Source organism: Scylla paramamosain, chromosome 9, assembly GCF_035594125.1.
Source record: "Scylla paramamosain isolate STU-SP2022 chromosome 9, ASM3559412v1, whole genome shotgun sequence".
Lineage (NCBI taxonomy): Eukaryota > Metazoa > Arthropoda > Malacostraca > Decapoda > Portunidae > Scylla > Scylla paramamosain.
This window is the reverse complement of record NC_087159.1, coordinates 16,952,501-16,964,502: the sequence shown is the minus strand read 5'-3', so window position 1 is coordinate 16,964,502 and position 12,002 is coordinate 16,952,501. Positions and strand designations below refer to the sequence as shown.

The 12,002-nt window shown below is 39.8% G+C and overlaps 2 protein-coding genes across 18 annotated transcripts in view; one reads left to right on the top strand and one right to left on the bottom strand.

Annotated features, from left to right (window-relative positions):
* Positions 1 to 12,002, bottom strand: part of LOC135103699 (uncharacterized) — a 114,108-nt gene that overhangs the window by 100,466 nt on the left and 1,640 nt on the right. For 6 of the 17 annotated variants that reach the window (XR_010270167.1, XR_010270168.1, XM_064010277.1 and 3 more), the window contains exon 1: positions 4,154 to 4,260. The exons of 2 other annotated variants lie outside the window; for them this stretch is intronic. Coding sequence is in view for 1 of the 15 variants with exons in the window: in XM_064010290.1 (XP_063866360.1) it covers positions 4,154 to 4,168 (15 nt within the window). In the remaining 14 variants the exon portion in view is untranslated. Of the gene's footprint in view, positions 1 to 4,153; positions 4,308 to 7,277; positions 7,598 to 12,002 lie in introns of those variants that run through there. 9 more of the 17 variants (XM_064010278.1, XM_064010285.1, XM_064010288.1 and 6 more) reach the window with 8 other exon arrangements.
* LOC135103698 (gamma-butyrobetaine dioxygenase-like) overlaps positions 10,195 to 12,002 on the top strand; it is a 16,728-nt gene continuing 14,920 nt past the window's right edge. The window contains exon 1 of the mRNA XM_064010276.1: positions 10,195 to 10,379. Within this exon, the coding sequence (XP_063866346.1) occupies positions 10,210 to 10,379 (170 nt within the window). The 5' untranslated portion in view covers positions 10,195 to 10,209. The remainder of the gene's footprint in view (positions 10,380 to 12,002) is intronic.

Here is a 12,002-nt window from a genome sequence, read left to right as displayed (position 1 = left end):
CTGTGAGTTCGGTTGCTCCCCATAACTCAGTTTCTCAGGCAGGCTCAATTCTCCTCCTGGAAGGACAATTTGCCTCCCATTTGTCCCACAGCTCATCACTGTAGAATATGTTCTCAGGTATGATCTCTAATCAGTTGCAAACTTGCCTTGCCAACTTGAATTCCCTTCCAGCATGTTCATTGCCTCAGGCAAAGTGTCTGGCTAGTACCAGTCCAACTCTTCCAACACCCGTGGCACCTAGCAAAGTGCAAGAGGCACTCCAAGCCCAGAAGGCATGGTGGTGTAACCTGGGGTATGAACTGACGAGTTTTTATATGGGCAAGCATGCCAGTCAGCTGGACGTCCCGTCAATCACAGTCCCAGTACCTGTTTCCCCAGGTCTGTTCACAGTTCAGGACCAGGATAAGGTACTAAGTGAGGTGCTTGGCCCACTAGCCCATCCATGACTAATGGGTGAGGGTCAGACTGCTTGTGGTAACAACAGGACGTGTAGCGTCTCTTGCCACTCAGTCCATGGGAGAAGGGGTACATAAGAGTGTGTACCAATAACCCTCTCCCACATCTACAGCATGCATTTTTGCTCGTTGTGCTTCTCCTTCATCTTGAAGGCAAAGGGCTGCCTCTCCTTTGCCCCCCTCCATCCTTCAGTCACACAGGCATGGTTCAATGCTTTGTTTTCCATCTCTTTGACACTCATCTCCACACTGTTATTTCATTCTAGGAAGGGTTCAGGACAGGAGGCAAGTGAAGGAAGAAGCCAATTATTTGGATGACAGTAGTCGTCTCCCACACTCATCACTTAACTTCACAGCAATGGTAGGATTTGTCTGAGAGAGATTTCCTTCCACTCAGGGACCTTCGTACCAGGACTCCGCTCTATTCCTTCCAGGCCTACAGAGGGAAGATATGCCGGCTCCCACTCATTGTTTGAAAAGGGTGCAGCCCATAAACTTCATGATGCAACAAGCTTCCACTCCCCTATCTCATGCTAATGAGTCTTCTATGCTTTCATTCATCAAGTATCCTGCTTGCAGGTACTACAAGTGATACAGGATCAGCAGCAACAAAGGAAGAAACAGGAAAGCCAAGATTGGCCCTGATTTGATTCATCATTTAACTGTGCAAGGCAAACCACAGGGCAGTGTAGCTCAGGGCAAGATGGTAACGTTGGAGGAGGCTCTAAATACCATTTGGGACACAAAACTTTCTGTTTTGGGTGATGGGTACCTTTGCTTTCCTTGCCTTGTCCAAGGTGAGTTTGGTTTAACACATATCCAGGATGGAACAATTTCCCCATAGTATTCAGAAAGTGATGATGGACCAGGCATGGACTACAGGTTTCACTATTGCCAATATGCACTGCTTCAGTCCAGTTTCCAAGGCATATCTTCACAGGTTGAATGCTGACTATGACCTTCTCTTTTGTGAAACCCACGTAGACAAAAGCTAGTGAGCAAGCAGAGAAGGCAGCCTCAGTTTTCAGTCAGAGAAGCTACTACCAATTCACTTATCAACCTGAAACCAAAGCCAGGTACTCCTCTGTTGGAGAAGAATCTGCACTCCTCCACTTCTTTTGACTCTCGCCCTTGTTCTCATCCCTCTCAGCATCATTCCTACACCAAACATTTCAAACCTTGATGCCTGAAGGATTCAGAGGACTCTCCACCAAAGAAGACTTGGGATCAGTTTTTTCGTAAGTGAACTCCCTACCAAGACAACACTGACTGGGGCTGCCTCGCTTAAGCCTTGCTTAAGCCTCGCTTAAGGGCAGAGGAGAAAGTACTCTAGGTCCTCTGCAAGGGGTACAGGATTCCTTTCCACTCCTCCCCTCCATTGTCTCCAGTTCCTCTGTACTTGGTCTCCCACTCGCAAGTTGCAAGTGAGGCAAAACCTTGGAGGCAGAGTTCACAGCCCTCATCAACAAGTGTGCAGTAGAGGAAGCTCCCTCGACTCCAGGGTTCTACAGCCAGATGTTTGCAGTTCTCAAGGTGTCAGGGGTTTTTGCCCAGTCACTGACTTCTCCTTCCTCAATCACCATGTCTCCACCACAAAGTTCCGGATGGAAACGGTGAGAACCATTCTGGTTTCCATCACGTGAGGTGGCTGGATGACAACAGTCAACCTGAAGGATGCCTATCTGCAGGTGCCCATACATTCTCTAAGCCATCGATACCTCAGGTGTTCCTGTTTCTTCCTTTGTCACTGCTGATCATGTATCACTTGTAGTACCTGCAAGCAGGATGCAAGAGTTGGTAATAAACACCACTTGTATTCCTTCTTGCTAGCCAAGAACAAGTCCATAACCATTTTTCTTATTGCAGTTTCAACTAATACATTGTAAATAACTATAGCCCTTTGCAGGGTCTACATCTCACTGTTTGAAGCATTTCTAGCCCATTTTACTGTTGGAAATATATAACAATTTCAGAAAAGAATTTATAAGGTTTAAGTCAATTCTAGCTTGGGTCCACCTCCAGTCATCTCTCATAGGATACTGAGTGTGTCTCTATGTTTGTTATCAATGGTGGGCATGCATGATGGCAACATGATGTTGAGTCACATGTTAAGACCTATAATGATGTGAGGTTACCTGCTGCAAATCAGGTCAAACAGAAATTTGTCGGCCAATCACATATAGGCACATATGTTTAGGGAAGGAAGGAAAACCCAGTACTGTCTGTGCTGCATCAGTTAGACCATGGCCATGGAAGGGATGTGTGCTGGCTGTGAATATACAAACTGGCAGTTTACTGCCAGTTCCCTCAACTTCTTCTTATGGTATTTTTACCAAGTAATTACTGTTGGTATGTAGTGATGACTAGAATGTAGGAGTTTACAAGATGTTACGTCACATTAGTTTACCTTATGGGAGGGTTAGGAGTTTAGGTTAGGTAATGTGAGATTCAGTTAGGTTTGGTAATGTTAGATTATGTTAGGTTAGGTTAGGTAATGTTTGGCTAGGTTAGTGATCTTAAGGAGGGATCCACGGGGACAAAGCTCTCCCCGGTTAGGTTAGGTTGGTTACATTCGGATAGCCTAGAAGTTTCCCGTTTTCAAAATATGCGTTACTCATTCTTTGACTTTTTTCAGGAATGTCAAAAATGCCTCATTTTGGCTTTCACCACCAAAAACCCTAACATTTCCATCATGCCCCTATGTTTGTTGACTATAGTGAAAGAGATAGAGGATGGGAGTATTGGTTGAAACTGCAAATTTATCGCTTTTTCTTCAAGCACGGCAAAATCGTAGCTATAGCAACCAGCTTATCGTTGGAGAACTCCATCTTGATTGTTTTGATACAGCGAGCCAGCGGCTGCTCTCGACCGTGTGAATGCTTTTGGCTGAAACCTGCCGGTTATTGGGTGACTGGAACCAGCCAGGTGAAAAAAAAAATAAATAAATAAATATAAAAAAATGCCCTAAATAAAAAAAAAATTAAAAAATGACTGACTGGCCCCGCAGCCTATCGGTATGTGTTGTCAGTTATGCATTTATATTGCAGTCTTACAGGTATCCTGGCAGGCTACGGACCTAGCCAGTGTGTAGGTGCATTAAAGGGTAACCTCTTCCACCAAGCGTGACAATATCCTCACTCGCCCAACGTGGTAACACTGTAGTAGAAATGCATAACTGGCAATTCATATCGGCAGGCAGCGGGTAAAGCCATCCCGGGACCCCAATTCTCCTGGAGTGCTCTGTTTTGTATTAATCTGGTTTTCGTTTTTATCGCAAATGATCAGTTTCTGAAGGGATGGGGGTAAAAAATAAAAGTAAATTTTTAGATTTACACCATAATTCCCATCCCCCTAACCTAGTTCGGGGGGAGGGGGTGAGCTGCCCTTGGCTCCCTCCAGGGATACTAATGTAACCTAACCTATCCTGCAGGATCGGGTCTAGGGAATTTTTTGAGGAAGTGCCCGTCTATTTTGGAAACTGGATTTCCCACGGAAACTCATTGATAAAGTTTCTTAGAATTCAGTAAGGTATGCAAAAATCACATTCCCAATGCTGTAGAGCATGATGGTGTAAGCCTAAAATAATAGAAAAAAATGTAAAAAAAATAAAATAAATTAAAAACAGCCCGAAAAAAAAAGTTTTGTCCGGAAAAGAGGGAGTGGTGAAAGTAAAATGTTACCATAACCAGAAGCCTCACCGTATCTTGTCTCATATGTGTTTTGTATCACAAGGAAAATACGAAAATGCATTCAAAGGTCCTACCGGCGAGTGTTTGTTTACTTGCCTTCCCCGTCTAGCATCCGGGACTGCTCTCTGGTTATAAATTTCATAGTGATCATTGGTCATCTCCTTTAACTACTTTACTTTTATTCACATAGAAAACTGAATTATAAGTCAATGTGGTATTATTATACATATTCAACCATATCACGGCAAAAATAAATAAATAAATAAAATCAATCAATAAATAAATAAATAAATAAATAAAATTTTTAGTCAAGTACTTGAGTCACATAATGGTGTGTATTTTTAATGTCGCAAATTGTTCGTTCCTGAGATATTAATTTTTATCAAATTTACCGTTAAGGTAGGTTAGGTTAGGTTTAGTTAGGTTAGCTTGGGCTTAATTAGGTTAGGTTAGGTCTAGTTAAGTTTAGTTAATTTTTTTTTTTTTTTTATGAATTTCTGCTTAAGAGAGAGAGAGAGAGAGAGAGAGAGAGAGAGAGAGAGAAAGGGAGAGAGAGAGCGGGGGTATATAAGAAAAAAATAAAAAATATTTGCGACGGAAACGGTTACTAGATTCATTCAAAGTACATCAAAATCTACCAGAAAAATGTAGTCTGGTTCGAAATTGTTAGACGGGTGAGAAAAATATAAATTTACTGTCATTATAACTATAATTGGCAACACTGTCACATACCACCAATTCAAGCGCCAAATTTAAACTGTTCCTAACGGCTCTTAAACCAGGACAGGAGACTGATAGGTCCTTCCTAATCTTATGTACCACATTTGATAGAACACGTGTTTGTAGCAGTGTGTTTGGTTGAAGAGGAACACCCTCTACGAGGAACACCCTCATGATATGGCTGGAATCTTGCGGTAGGGTTGGTGCAGGACGACCACCGTGGCGAGCAGTAATCCCATCACTACTCTCTCTCTCTCTCTCTCTCTCTCTCTCTCTCTCTCTCTCTCTACTATTCACAAATTCTAGAATTAGAAGAGACATTTTGTGCCGTGCATTCGTGCATTGCGGTTCAATGTCATCAGTTCGTTGACTGGAAAGTGTGGAAACTGGAATAACGATAAAATTTACAATTAATTTTCTAGCTTTAATGCAAATTAATTCTTATTTATTTATCTACGTATTTTGCTGAATAGATTACGTTTGCTTGTTTATTTAAATATTTATTTGCTTAATTATGTATTTATTTTAGTACATCTATCATGAACATTTTCCTGTCCTTTCACTTGCAAAGAAGTTTGCGAGTATCTTCTTTCCTGGAGCACCACTTCCTCCGTCACTTATTACTGTCGACTCGCTGCTAATATGAAAGTATCCAGGATGGAGAGTCCATCTAAATTCTAAAATTTTAACAAATCAGTCGCATTAACGTTCTCTTAAGTAGACGTTCCGTTCACTAAAACAATCATTTGTATTCTCCGCTACCTTCCTCAGTGTCTGAAAATACTGACCACATAATTAACCCTGAAATCAACTGCAGCAAAATCACGAGCACATTAACGGTTTAATCTGGCACGTTAATTAGCACTCATCCTTTTGCTTTTGCTTCCTCTCTGGCTCTCTCCGCAATGTATTTGACTAATTTATTCACTAATTTTCTTTGTGTCTTATGAACGAATAAAAAGGAAAAATAAGAATACAAAAAACAACGTATCCCAAACGTCCTGTAAAGCAATGGTGAAGAACTGAGATGCCACGCCGCGTTTTATCACCTCCTAGACAACCACTTCACCCTTGCCCTTTAATTCCACGCACGAGCGTCAAACGGTATATAATCACACTATATCTCTGTGAATCAGGGGTGAAGGTTGCCACATGTTTTCATCTCACCATGGTCTCACGGCATTAGTGGATGGATAACAGAGGTTCATTACTCAGTAGAATATTATGTTGTGTGTGTGTGTGTGTGTGTGTGTGTGTGTGCATGTGTGTGTGTGTGTGTGTGTGTGTGTGTGTGTGTTTTAATTGACGATTTATTTAGCTATCTATATTTGTTTGTTCATTATTATATATTTAATGCTTTTTCACTTAAATAACACTGAGAGAGAGAGAGAGAGAGAGAGAGAGAGAGAGAGAGAGAGAGAGAGAGAGAGAGAGAGAGAGAGAGAGAGAGATTTTAATTAAGTTAAAAACGGAACTAGTAACAGAAAGCTGACACACGTTTGATCTCCCCAGCGAAACTTCGTGGTAAATGTCATTGTGAGCAAGAAGAGTGAGAATAATTGTAAAACTAGCTATAAGAGACTAAATAGCTTTAAAACTACATAAAACGTTGCATTCAAACAGAAGAGGCACAACAGTGCAAGTAACGATAAGCATCATAAGTGCAGCGAGTGCTCACTTTAATTCTCAATATATACATAATTTGTGAGTTCACTATTGGCACACGAACATGAGTGCATACATATATACATACATACATGTGAATATACAATTTTTTTTTTCTTGTCTCTAGATGATGGAGATTTCCAGGTGCAGTGCTGATTTGCTTACCAGGCGGCTCGGTTTGTGTGGATGTGAGGATTGGTACTGCAATATGTGGACAAGTTCATTTGAAAGCAGGGTCTCTCAAACGTTTGGGAGACCCTAGTTGAAAGAAGCACTCGAATTTGTCTACCAATTGGCTGCGGACTCTCAAGGATATTGTCCCTCATAATGTTCCCCACTTGCTGTAAATGCCTAGGTTGTTTGGGCACCTCTGATGTCAATTGTGGGAGACGAAAAATTTGGCACCCTAACTATACTCCTGTTGGAAGTGATTATGGGCAATCATAGTGTAAAGTGACGGTTGGTAGAAAAAATTGCTGGCCTTGATTTTTAGACACTGGCTGTCATTTATCCACGGCACATATCACTGTTGTGGTCATAATGGTGCCAACATTCTTTTTTTTTCCTAGCTATCTTTTTTCTGAGGTGATTAACTGCTACTCTTTAAAACCCTATGACGGCAATCCTCTTGGAGCAGCGATATCTCAGCAACAAGGATTATATAGGTAAGTAGTAGAACAGACAGACAGACAAATAGATAGATAGTATGAATAGTACTGTACAACATGTGATAGTACTGAATACATACCAATTCAAGGTATTATGGTAGCTAATTCACATCCCCCCCGAGAAAGTTCCATGACGTCACGTGTCCGGCTACTTGGTGAGGTGAGTGGTCCAAGGATGGGCACATCGGAAACACAAATAATAGACCACAAAATCACGTCAATTACATTTCCAATAAAGATGTATTCTCTTAGCCTTCCATGAACCTTTCCCGATGAGATCCTCGCTTTATAAATTGCTCCAGTTCTTCCTAACTGGATGCTGGGCGGCAGAGTAGTGGACAGACTATAAGCCTTGCCTTGGAGAGTGCGTGCGTTTAGTGGCGGTTGGGTTCACTACGTAACTCCGGTGAATGAGTTACAAAGGTCATGACTCGCATCATAGTACATGCAACACCCTTGGATGCATAGATCTTATTAAAATGAGAGAGAGAGAGAGAGAGAGAGAGAGAGAGAGAGAGAGAGAGAGAGACTTTACTGTTCCTCCAACTAATTTAACAGAGCGATGCTATTTAAGGGAAAAAACAGGGTGGAGGGAGGGATGCAGAATGGAATACCCTTTCACGGATTGCGTCATCCATGCAGATAAGAATAATGAGAAATCCTCTCATCAGAGACAAATACAGTCATCCCTCACAGTTTATATTTGTCATGTTCTGCGGGCAGTAGTGGTTAGGCAGGGCCACAGTATGAGGCAGGGAAATATGAAGCGTCTAGGATAGAAGAGGCCTATAGTTTCGAGTTATTGGCCTGTATAAAACTTGTCAATTTTTATTTTGCGAAATCTTATCTTTGCAAGTCATAGAAATATTCATGTACATTTTATATCAAAAGAAACCTGAGGAAGACCAGAATACATGTAAAAAAAATTACACATTCCTAACATTATTCCAATCCAGAAAAATTTTAACATTATAAAATACTCACTTCATAAATGTATACTTAAACAGGTATAAAGTAATAAAAAAGAACATAAAAAAATTAGTATTTGAATGTATTAAGGAAAAATAGTAATTTATTGTAAAAAGCAGATGATTATATATATATATATATATATATATATATATATATATATATATATATATATATATATATATATATATATATATATATATATATATATATATATATATATATATATATATATATATATATTAATAAAAAAGGCCAGATAAGTTTTTTTTTTTTTTTTTCTATCATATAAGCACAGACCCCAGTAATCTTTTAACAACGCGTAGCACTTCCGGTGACAATTAGTTACAAGCAGGACTAACTTGCTTTGCTGCCACAGTTACACCATGCTGTGAATCGTAAACCTTGCCACTGTCTCACATACGTTTTCCTATTACTGTGCTCTACTGTTCCTCATACTTCTGCCGCTTCTGAGAGATTCTCAGCACCTCCACCTCATTTTCACTGCTGCTATCACTCATTTTGGCACTATATTTCCTATAGAATCTGCGTAAAAAGCACATAATTAAATCCCAGTGTTTAAAGGGACAGCACATATTGATAGCAGCGCACCAACACTTCCACGCTCGCGCTGATTGGTTAGGTCAGCGGCGCAGGCCACGCTGATTGGCCAGCCAGTGAGGCGGGGATGCCTCTCCTATGCTCAGAGACTAAGGAACATATATAGAATCCTTGTCTGAGACAGAAGATGGTGTGACAATATTTCTACAAAAAGAAAGCAACTCTTGACCCACGGTAAATAGTCTAGATGGTTGCAAATCGCTTTAAAACCAATGCCTTCTTGCAGAGGAGGGTTGCACCTTTCTCATGTCACCTTTAACTCAAAACCGCCAAATTAGCGGTGATTTCCGTACTTTCCTAGACGTCTCTTATACGTAGAACTCTGTGGCGCTCCCGCAGATTGTTAATAATAGTCATTGGAGGTAATCCTCACGATCTGTGGCTAGAGGAAATATACTTAGCACTTTGTGGCGCTGCTACAGATTGTTAGCAATAGTCATTGGAGGTAATCTTCACAATCCGAGGGTAGGAGGAAAATACTTTCACGTGATCAACGAAGAACAGAAGAATACTGTATCAGACAAAGGAAAATGTGTATGTTCAGTCTCAATAATGAAAAGTTTACCTTTTCATAAACATACATCAATAGTTCAATAAAATATTTTCCTTCGAGTGCTGTATAATCATTCCGCGTAAGTATAAAGGAACTATGTATGTTTATATATTTATTTTTATCATCATTATTATTCTTTTTAAGGTAACATGACTGAGTAAGAAATAAAATGTAATAACGGACCAACGAACAGATATATAATAAGATTGTTCAGTTTTCATGTTTGTCTCCAGATAGTAACTATTATCTCGTACATGATCGAAATGGTATGATGCATTTCACTTTAAGATAAGAAAAAATGTCCTGCTCTTTTTCCAGCTGTGTTAGTTTTATGTCTCGCTGCAATAATAATTAAAAAAAATATTATGGGAAATTATTGTGGTAGCAAAACATTACGTGGCACTCTACCAAAAATGTCAACTAAGGGTTACGTTGTTTCAAGCCCAGAATGTGTAAACAGGAAGACACGTGAGGTGACAGTGATAAGTCAACGCTAAACAGGCTACCTTTTCCTCTTGCGACCTGTTGTTGCTGGGCTGAATTTTGTCAGTCAGTTAACTATAATATATAGATCTGTGTACTCTTATGGATGACATCACATCAGGTTTTTCTAGCAGCACTAAAACTTGGTCCAATACTAAAGGTGTATGGAGGCACAGCAAGCACCTCGACACACCCACCCGTGCCGACCAATCAGGAACTTGGTCTCCTCAAGTCTTCCATGACGTCACTCAGGTAGCCAAACGCAGCTAATGAAAACCAAGAGACATAATGACGTCCAGTAACATTATGTATTTTCTTGACCTTATGCAAACTTATACCAGAAGCAATCTTTACCTGGGTTTCTTATGCAACTACTCTTATGAGTGATGGAGCATTTCACCAGAGTACGAAACAAATTGAAACTGACCGAATTTTTGTGGAGATCAGAGGGAACTCGGACCGTTCACCTGTATATAAGAGCGGGAGGCGATGCAGAGCATAATACAACTTTTTGTAAGAGACCGTCTGGACTCCGCTGTCCATTCTGCACAAACAGGTAATCCAAGCTGCTAACACCTATAACAGCTGGTTAAGCAGGGAGTGCCTCGATGGCACCGGATGTGATACATTTTATGGCAGCTTTTTAGGAGCACGAAGTAGCTAATCATGTAAGGTGAAATAAGGTGTTTTGCCTGCGGCACAGTACGTGCGTCACACCTGCCCTCCCGGAAAGAAATTAGTGTTTTGAAGCGATAACATATATAGATTAACATTCGAGTAGTGTCATCAAGAGTGTTATCGCAACGGCCGCTGACTGAAACACTTGTATTGGTTAGTTAATTTATCCCCTACACTAAAATATCTTATGACTATTGACTTTTTTTTTTTATCTTTTCATTGTTGCCTATTCCATGACGAGAATAGGTAAATTTTATTTTGCCATTTGCTTGTAACACATATAAAATTGGAATGCAAATACACGTCGTGTGCAGCAACAATGGAGGAGAGTTGAATTAGAAATGGAAGCCTTGTGTCGGAGTGAGGGGATGTTGGCTGGACTGAAGACGTAAGATTAGTAGGGCAAGGAAAACCTATGTAGTGGCCGGTGTCTCCGTGTGTCCAAAGTAAGGGGTGTCTCGATAATAACGGTACAGCTAGGACGCAGGGCGAGAGTTGAGCCACGAAGACAGGTAGGGGTCAAAACCAAGGAAACTAGAACAAAACAGGAAACTGGGAGAAAAAATATTTCAATTCTTCATCTTATCCATTTTATGAAATGACCAGTTTCAACATTCATCTGTTTAATCTAGCGTGAAGTTTTCCCTCTTTACATATATATATATATATATATATATATATATATATATATATATATATATATATATATATATATATATATATATATATATATATATATATATATATATATATATATATATATATATATATATCATTTACATGGAAACTGTGGAGCTATTGTATTTCACAAATATAATATAGCTGAATCTCTCTCTCTCTCTCTCTCTCTCTCTCTCTCTCCTGTCGACAAGCTTTCATCTCCGGAACCATACAGCCCATCGCCAAGAAATACACGCCATAAGGCAGCAGAATTCCTTTAGCTTTAAGCGATGTAGGTTTCGTCACTTCTATTGCGACTGGTGTCTTGCAACAAGTGGGAAATGTGCCTCATGTTATGATTTCTCAAAAGCTATTCTTACCAAGGAGCTTTAATATGCAGGAGACGGCCTCCCGCTCCTCTCTCAACAGACAAATGAAGCCAGTGGGCGGAGCTTATTGAGTCTGTGGGCGGAGCTTACTATCAGCAGATACACCCAAAACATTGCTATCTCTTGTGTTGAGCTAAAGGAATTTATTATTTTCTTTTTGCATACTTGACAAAAATAAGAAAGAATTAATAGTTTGACTACGAAAAATACATTATAGTGTCCTAAATATGTTATGTAAACCTATCATCAAAGGTATTTATGCCAAACACCACAATATCAAAAGAAATACGTCTGACGTTTCCAGAAGAAATTGTAGTAAAAAGATTATTTTATGATGTATATTGCATGACAAGGCACAATCAGTAAAGCAAAAATTCGGTAATTAGATGACTTTTAAGTCTATATTGACATGATATCACACATAATTCTAAATAAGTGTTCTAAAACCTAAT